Consider the following 9575-nt stretch of genomic DNA (forward strand, 5'->3'; position numbering starts at 1 on the left):
CCTAAACCAAAATATTTATTGTTACTGTAATTAAGTGAATTTTTAAAATTGTAGTTTTTCAAATGCTACATTTTAGTGACATACTTTATGTATGACAAGTTTATGTAATTCAACATTTTATGGTTCAAGCATCTGCTACAAAATATAGAGTCACAAAGCACAAATATAAAATTACTTGAATGAGCATATCAAAAACTGAAGAGGTTGCAAGTGACACTACTCCTACTACAAAATATGATCTTATAATATTTAATATAGTGACATCATTTTCATGTAATCGATCATCTCTGAAGAAACCAAGGTTTATAGCGATAATTTAATATGGACTTATACTGGTAACTTCAAATTATTTTAAATAAATTTATTATTATTTATTTCGTATGAGTTATGAACCTCAAAAAGACAAACTTAATATTAAATAAGATCTTACAAAAAAATACTACTTCTATCTGTAAAGTACAATAAAATTGTTATATTAAAAGAATAAATCAAAAGTATCAATTAGATAAAATAGAAGGCCACGTGCAAGGCACGGGTAAAAAATACTAGTTTTTCATACAATTCAAGTCCATTTTTTAAAATTTTTAAATATGTTTAGGAGTTAATATACATTTTTGATATTAACATTAGGTCATACGGTGATTAAGAAATATCATTATATATAGTTAGTATTATTTATGTTTAAATTACGGAAAGCTCCCACAAGTGACGAATATTTGGAAAAAAAAAAGTCTACTTAGGGATGGTAATGTGTTGGGCTCGGTTTGTGTTTTGATTTTTCCAAACTCCAACCTAAACTCTTATATCCAACTCAAACCCAAACCTGAACCCTCATACCCAATCCAAACCAGTTGTGGTCTAAGACCCACATCCTAACATAACTTGGTGCATAAACTTTTTTGCAAAATAAAACACAACTTATATTATTTTGTTGTTCAAAAAATAGTTTTATATATTATTTCAAAAAAATATAGTATCTTGTTGTTCAAATATGACCGACTTGTTAACAAATCAAGTGGTTAACATGGTATAAGAGTAGTTTTGTAATTTTATATATATTGTTCGGGTTCAGGTGCGAGTTCACCAATATCAAAACCAAACCCAATCATATCGGGTTTTACCAGTCAAATCGGGTCAGATTCGAGCGGGTACCCACAGGTTTGGGTTATCTTGTCATCCCTAAGTCTACTTTAATAGAACCATTGTTAATAGTCGTAGATTATCAATGTGCAAATTCTATGGTAGAAAGCAAGAAGTGAATATTTTACATGAAAATTATTTTATATTTAAAATATGTTAAAATACCCTAAATTTTAATATAATTTTCCCTTTCTTTTGAAGTTCATCGATCTCTTATGTTCCTATGGTAAGAACTTTCACCATTTTTCATTTTCGCGCTCTTTTGAATCTTTCTATGGTTACACATATGTTGGACTCCATGAACTAAATAATCCCTAATTTCTTACCCATCCCCCTCTGCTTCATCTCATTATTCAATATCTTCATCGTACAAAGAGAATGGTGGCAGAGAATGGTGACTCGAATGAAAGAGAAATAATAAATGTTGTTTTGAAATGCCACGTCAGCTAATTGAGGCTTATAGTGTTGTTCTTTTATAAAGTATATAGATTATATTATGATCAAGAACAATTTAGTTTAAAATTTATAAAAGACTTGCAGACAAGCATTTTTTAAATGGCCCTCATTGGGAGGATGGTAACATATTCTCTAAATATAATCAACTCTAAAGTATCATTTTCTACATAGAGGATAACTCTTTACATAAAGGATAATCAATTTTTCTATTTTTTCATATTTTATGAAATTGATGGGGACTCCACCAGGTAGGTTTCAAAATGTTATCTCCACTCTTAATTAACTGTCCTGATAGAGGAGAAACATACATATTAAGGAGTGCAATTAATTTTATTAGTTTTAGTAAAAGTATTATAAGTTTTCTTATTTTATCCTATGGAATGCGTTTTATCTTTTCTCATTCATTGTTATCAAAATGATATTACTTGAAAGAAAAATCATCTTAGTGTACCTTTTTTTGTACATATCTTAATGCACTTTTAAAATAATAAGTGAACAAATTATAAGAATAATTGTTTTCTTCTAAATGAACAGTTAATAAAGAATAGCGATGATACTAAGTATCAGAGTGCATATATTATTAGAAAAAAAAATTCTTTAAGAAAAAATATTTATTTTATTTTATTTTTAATATTAAATTAAAGCTTGACAAAAACTATTAATCAATTGCCACATAAACCACCAGGTCCTCCAAATTGGACGGAAAATCCAACTTGTGATCCTTTATACCCGTAGTAATCAACACCAAAGCAATTAGGTTTGTCTGAGAATGACTTTGCCACATTTTCTTCAGGTCCATAATCCTTTCTTGATTCATCCTTATATGACATATATCGAAAATAACATGTATGTTCATAGATACGGTCAGGAAAATGCCCAGATCCCATTGGAGGACTAGGAGTACCCGCAGGAGTTGTGGTTGTCCCACCCCATCCTACTCTATCAACCCACTTCATGTTGGTAAATAAAGCTGCTGGAAAATATCCAATGTTCTTATGTTCGATGGTCACCCACCAATTTTGTGTGCTTGGGTCCTGAAAACATTTAAAAAAAATTATGAATATATTATCATCAACCTCCACACATTATTACTTAAGAATTGTCATTATATTTATTTTTCGAAGCATATAAATTTATTTCATAACATGTTTATAGTATTCTCTTCCTTAGAGCATGGTTTGTTACGCTTAATGTGATTTTGACTACATAATTGTTTAAAGAAGAATTTCTGCTTTCAAATTAAACTAATAATTTAAACACACATTTTACGAAAAATTTATAGCACAAGCATACCTGTGAAAGAGAAAAGTCGAGCTCTTCGGTATCTCCACCGTAGGTAGATGTTTTAGTCGCTATACCAACATGAAGTTGTCTGTCTATCTGAACGAAACCTGGACATTGAAGATTGTAGCATCCAGTCCTCTTGAAATTGTCAGACTGTCATTTTTTTACTTCATGTTAGTTAACTCCAAAATAAATGAAAGACATGTTCTTTTTGTAACCTCAAATTTAAAATAAAATTTAGATTTAATTTTTTGAATAATAAAAAACTAATTTTAACAAGACCCCCATTTTATGAACAAATCGAGTATATTAACGTACGAAGTAAGTAAAGATACAAAATATAAGTAATCATATTCTTACCGTCCATGTTGTATAAATGTGAGTTTCATAATCACCGTATAATTTTGGAGACACCTGACATTAATGTAAATGATATAATGTATAATGTTTTGAGTCAATACATAAATTAAATAACTTTAGAACAAAAAATAAAATATTTTCATTATAGGTAAATTAAAACTCACATGCCACCCAACAGTGATTTTATTAGTACCATCTCCCTGTCCATTTTGAACCCACATATGAGAGTTGCTTGTTTGATCATGGTTAACTTTTGGATTCCAAAGGCTACCAGATCCACTAGCTCCATAAAAACGTTTAAATCCGAATGGTCCATAAGTTACTTCGGCAATCTATAAATTCAAAGTTTTGCATAAATATTCCAAAATTGAAACATTAGATGTGACTTGTAGAAATAAACTAAGCTTGTACCGGGGAAAACTTACATGAGTGCCTGGTTGGCCTGTTGTCAAAATGGGATAGTTAAATAGTGATTTTCCTCGTATGAGATCTTCTTTTGTTGTCCTCCGAATAGGAACAGTTCCAACTGGACATTGATTTTTCTCAAGCCCAAATCCAATAAGTTTAGCGCTTGAATTTTTCTCATCAGCTTTTCCCATTATATTTTGAAAGCTTGGCTTAAGCTAGCGTTATTGAAAAGAAAATGAACATTTAATGGGGAAATGCAATAAATAAAAAATTACTAGATGTTAAACATAATCAAAATGAGTGTACCTGTAACTTATGATTCTTTAGTAAAGGGTGGTCAAAGGCGGGTTGCTTCTTAATATCAACGCAATCAACAATGTACCCCAAAGTTGTCTATTGAAACCGAGATCCAAAGAAAATAAAAATATTAAACATCCAGTGAGATCACATTGAACAAAATAAAACTTGTAAATACATAAGAAGACTATAAAATACATTAATAGTCACAATAGGAGGCTTATTAATATGTTTTAGTTGTCTTTCCAACTCCAAATTTTCTTCTGCTGGACGCATGCCCTCAACTCTGTGGCTAATATTGCTAGCCACCAGGCAGAAGATCAAAAACAATATGTGGACCATTTTCACAGTTATCTTGTAAAACTTAAACTTCATGATGGATAACAGCTTAGTGTAAACCCTTTTATAGTTGAGCAGCTAGAAAAATGAAATAATCCATATTTAATTTATAGAAAGTATTTTAATGTTATAAATGTGAAGCAATTTCAGTTTTTGATTTCCTATTATGTATATATTTTTATTTTTGTTTTATGTATGCCCTTACATAAAACTCCGTGAAATAAAATGAATAAATGATTAGATAGGCTACAAATAAAATAAATTAAATCTTCTTTATGTTTTTTTTCTTATAATAAAAATTAGGAATAAATGCTAATAATGAAATAAACAATTTAAGTTTTCAGTCAAACTCATGGGTCAATAAAATTTATGATTTTAATGTGTGTGTGTCTATATATAAATTAAATTTATTTGAGTAAAAGTATGAAATCAAATATTTAATAATAATATAGTATGTTAATAAAATAATAAATACAATTTATTTAATACATAAAACTTCTATATTTATTAAAATTTAGGGCTATTAATAATGGAATAATAAATTAAATATTTATTAAAAATCATTCAATATGGATATGTAAATAAAATAAGAGCTTAATTTCAATGCACTGATTTTAAATATTATTAAATTCAAAATTAATTAACAGCTACAAAAATGAGGGTTGTGAAAGAATGATTGTGTAAAACTTATTTACACCGTCAGTGCATATAAATTAATCTCATAAAACATATATTAACATTCATTTAATACATATAACTGCAATATTTTTTAATTTATGAAATTATATATATATATATATATTAAATTATGATATTATATATTTGATATTCATATGTCAAAAAATATTTTATAAATAAATGGAGTTTAATAAATATCTATTAACATATAAATATTAAATATATAATATAATATTTTAATAAATTAAATTTAATATATATATATATATTTAAATCATAAATTTAAATAAATATTTAATTTATATGTGTTAAATTAATATTGAATAAAATTATTATTAAATTCTTTATTTGTAATAAAATATTTATTACAATTCATTCAATATTGATATGTCAAAAAAATATTTATTACGACTCATTTATGAATTTAATTTATATGCTCTAATAGTGTAAAGAGTTTTAAATCTGCATTCATATCTCTTCATTTTTTAAAACTATTTTTACATTCAAATTTAATTATGACATGCACTACCAAAAAATCAGCATTTTGCAGCAGACTCTGTAGCCATTTGTAACTGCTCAAACCGCCGCAAAATGTACCAAAAATTTTGAAAATAATAATTTAAATAAAAACCCCAAAATAATTAATGCATTAAATGCACCATTCCCTCCTAAATGCACCCAAAACTTCAATTTTAAAATCAAAAATCCTTATCAATAATTTTGGCTCCACAAATTCGTGCACCAGCTCCATAATATCTCAAAAATATTTTCAGAATTAATTTTGATATTAAACCATAGGTGAAAATTATTTAAATGCATTTTATTTAAATAAAACACCATTTTATTTAAATAAAACCTTCAAAAATAAAACCAAGGAATATTCTCTCCTAGAATATTCTTAAAATCATGCCCAGCACCTCCCCATAAGGTGCGGCCCACAAAATCTGTAAGATCAAGTTTTGATCGAGTAGTACAACTCTATGTTTTGATGATTACAAGTTAACATTTTAGTATGAACAATTATAGTACTCTAACGTGTTTTTCTGAGTGTGCTATTTACAGGCATTGACCTAAATTTTATATCACACAAATCAGAAGCACTGTGCTTAAAGAGTGACCCAAGCAACGCTTTCGCAACATCTATGTTCACTCTGAACAGTAGAAAAGCTTCAGAAGATCTGAAGCCATACAAGCTCTGATATGGACTCAGTCACTTGAAGTTCTGAAGATCCAGACATTCTGACAACCCAGACACTCTGAAGGTTCAGATGTTCTGATGGTGTAGAAGACTCTGAAGATCCAGAAGCTGAAAAGTGGAGACTCTGAAGTCCAGAAGCAAGATGGCTCTGAAGACCAAGTACTTCCCTCTGAGTTCAGAATCATAAGGTACAACGGTCAGAGGATCCCTGCTTCCATCTGACTCTGATCAACGAGCTTCTTAAATTCCAACATGAAGCATTCCCCTGATCAGAAGTCTACTAGGTTAAAGGTCAAGTCACTTTCCAAAGTAAAAAAGCAAATGTACTATCCTGACGACCTACCTAACATTCTCAGCCACAGCAGAAGCTGGAATTTCCAGAACTGCCCTCCAACGGTAGCATTCCCATGCAGCGTTCAAACCCTAATCCTTGGAGTATAAATAAAGGCTGAAGATTGAAAGATGCGATTGGAAGAATCTCACACGCGCAAGCTATATTCAAACCTTCTAAGCATTCTTTCATCTGAATTCATTGTGTTTACCATTAGCTTTTCAGAAGCAATTTCTTTGTAAACATTCTTTCTAAAAACAGTTGTTTAGTTACCTTTAGGAGATCAAGTTTGATCGGATCCTAGAGAAGACTAAGAGAGTGAATCTTAGTGTGAGCTAAGTCAGTGTATTGTTAGTCACTTGTAGGTTTCAAGTGCAGTTGTAACAAGTACCTGATTAGTGGATTGCCTTCGTTCTAAGAAGGAAGAAATCACCTTAACGGGTGGACTGGATTAGCTTGAGTGATTCATCAAGTGAACCAGGATAAAATCCTTGTGTGCTTTTCTATCTCTTATCTTAAGCACTTTATTTGTTCTCGAAATATTTGCCAAAATCTTTAAGGTGGAAGTTTTATTCTGAAAACGTTATTCAAACCCCCCCCCTTTCTACCGTTTTTCATACCTTCAATTGGTATCAGATCGCAAGTTCTGATTACCACACCTAACAGTGTTCAGTGATCCGGGCCGGTGTGAAAAACAATGTCTACCACCAGTGAAACGCAAAAAGATGGTTACAATGCAAAGCCTCCCATGTTCGACGGTCAAAGGTTCGAATATTGGAAAGATAGAATTGAGAGTTTCTTTCTGGGTTTCGATGCAGATCTCTGGGATATTATTGTGGATGGCTATGAGCGTCCAGTTGATGAAGAAGGCAAGAAAATCTCCAGATCAGAGATGACTGCTGAACAAAAGAAGCTTTACTCACAACACCACTAAGCTAGAGCTATTCTTCTGAGTGCCATTTCCTATGAAGAGTACCAGAAGATTACAGACCGTGAGTTTGCCAAGGGCATCTTTAAATCCCTGAAGATGTCTCATGAAGGAAACAAGAAAGTCAAAGAATCAAAGGCGTTGTCCTTGATCCAGAAGTATGAGTCCTTCATCATGGAGCCCAACGAGTCCATAGAGGACATGTTTTCCAGATTTCAGTTGCTGGTAGCTGGAATAAGACCTCTCAACAAAAGCTACACTATAAAAGATCATGTCATAAGGGTCATCAGAAGTCTTCCTGAAAGCTGGATGCCTTTAGTGACCTCAATAGAGCTTACAAGAGATGTCGAGCGTATGAGTTTAGAAGAACTCATCAGCATTCTGAAATGTCATGAGCTGAAGCGCTCAGAGATGCAAGATCTGAGGAAGAAATCTATAGCCTTGAAATCCAAATCTGAGAAGGCTAAATCTGAGAAGTCAAAAGCTCTCCAAGCTGAAGCAGAAGAATCTGAAGAAGCATCAGAAAATTCTGAAGAAGATGAGTTGACACTGATTTCAAAAAGGCTCAACCGTATCTGGAAGCACAGGCAGAGCAAGTACAAAGGCTCTGGAAAGACCAAAGGAAAGTCTGAATCCTCAGGTCAGAAGAAGTCCTCAATTAAGGAAGTCACATGCTTTGAGTGCAAAGAATCAGGGCACTACAAGAGTGACTGTCCAAAACTGAAAAAGGACAAGAGGCCAAAGAAGCACTTCAAGACCAAGAAAAGTCTGATGGTGACTTTTGACGAATCAGAGTCAGAGGATGTTGACTCTGATGGTGAAGTCCAAGGACTCATGGCTATTGTCAAAGACAAAGGAGCAGAGTCAAAGGATGCTGTTGACTCTGACTCAGAATCAGAAGGAGATCCAAACTCAGACGATGAAAATGAGGTATTCGCTTCTTTCTCAACCTCTGAACTGAAACATGCTTTGTCTGATATCATGGATAAGTATAACTCTTTATTGTCTAAGCATAAAATGTTGAAAAAGGACTTATCTGCTGCTTCTAAGACTCCTTCTGAACATGAGAAAATCATTTCTGACTTGAAAAATGATAACCATGCTTTAGTGAATTCTAACTCTGTGCTTAAGAATCAAATTGCTAAGTTAGAAGAAGTTATTGCCTGCGATGCCTCTGATAGTAAGCATGAATCTAAGTATGAAAAATCTTTTCAAAGATTCCTGGCTAAAAGCGTAGACAGAAGCTTAATGGCTTCAATGATCTATGGCGTAAGCATAAATGGAATGCATGGCATTGGCTATTCTAAACCAATTAGAAATGAGCCTTCTATGCCTAAAGCTAAATCTTTGTATGAATGCTTTGTTCCCTCTGGTACCATATTACCTGATCCTTTACCTGCTGAAGTTGCTAAACCCCCTCTCAAAAAGGGATCTTTCTCCATGTCTAAATATCATGCAAAAATTCCTTTACATTACCATGTTGAGAAACCCAAGGTGATCAGAACCTCTGGGGTAACTAACAAGAGAGGACCCAGAAAGTGGGTACCTAAGGATAAGATTATCTATGTTGCAGATATCCTTGATAGCTCCACTGAAACACCAATCATGGTATCTGGACAGTGGATGCTCGCGTCACATGACGGGAGAAAGGCGTATGTTCTAAGAGCTAAAACTTAAGCCTGGAGGCGAAGTTGGCTTTGGTGGCAACGAAAAGGGTAAAATTGTTGGTACTGGTACTATTTGTGTAGATAGTAGTCCATGCATTGACAATGTTTTATTGGTAGATGACTTAACTCATAACTTATTGTCTATAAGTCAATTAGCTGACAAGGGTTATGATGTTATCTTCAATCAAAAGTCCTGTCGGGCTGTAAGTCAGATCGATGGCTCTGTTCTGTTTAACAGCAAGAGGACGAACAACATTTATAAGATCAGATTATCTAAGTTGGAGGCTCAGAATGTGAAGTTCCTTCTGTCTGTTAATGAAAAGCAATGGGTATGGCATAGACGGTTAGGGCATGCCAGTATGAGAAAGATTTCTCAGCTGAGTAAGCTAAACCTTGTCAGGGGCTTACCCTCTCTGAAGTTCTCTTCAGATGCTCTTTGTGAAGCATGTCAGAAAGGCAAATTCACAAAAGTCCTTTTCAAGGCAAAGA

The 9575-nt window shown here is 32.4% G+C and overlaps 1 protein-coding gene across 1 annotated transcript; it reads right to left on the reverse strand.

The window, feature by feature from the left end:
- Positions 1 to 2245: 2245 nt before the first annotated feature.
- On the reverse strand, positions 2246 to 4296 carry LOC130733729 (uncharacterized). The gene is made up of 7 exons (XM_057585977.1): positions 4144 to 4296; positions 3955 to 4041; positions 3666 to 3863; positions 3405 to 3572; positions 3241 to 3294; positions 2890 to 3033; positions 2246 to 2630 (listed from the first exon to the last, which is right to left on the reverse strand). Exons 1-7 carry the CDS (start codon positions 4285 to 4287, stop codon positions 2259 to 2261), a joined length of 1167 nt encoding a protein of 388 aa, XP_057441960.1. The 5' UTR covers positions 4288 to 4296; the 3' UTR covers positions 2246 to 2258.
- Between the last annotated feature and the right edge of the window lie 5279 nt (positions 4297 to 9575).

The sequence above is a fragment of the Lotus japonicus genome, chromosome 1 (genome assembly GCF_012489685.1).
Source record: "Lotus japonicus ecotype B-129 chromosome 1, LjGifu_v1.2".
Classification (NCBI taxonomy): domain Eukaryota; kingdom Viridiplantae; phylum Streptophyta; class Magnoliopsida; order Fabales; family Fabaceae; genus Lotus; species Lotus japonicus.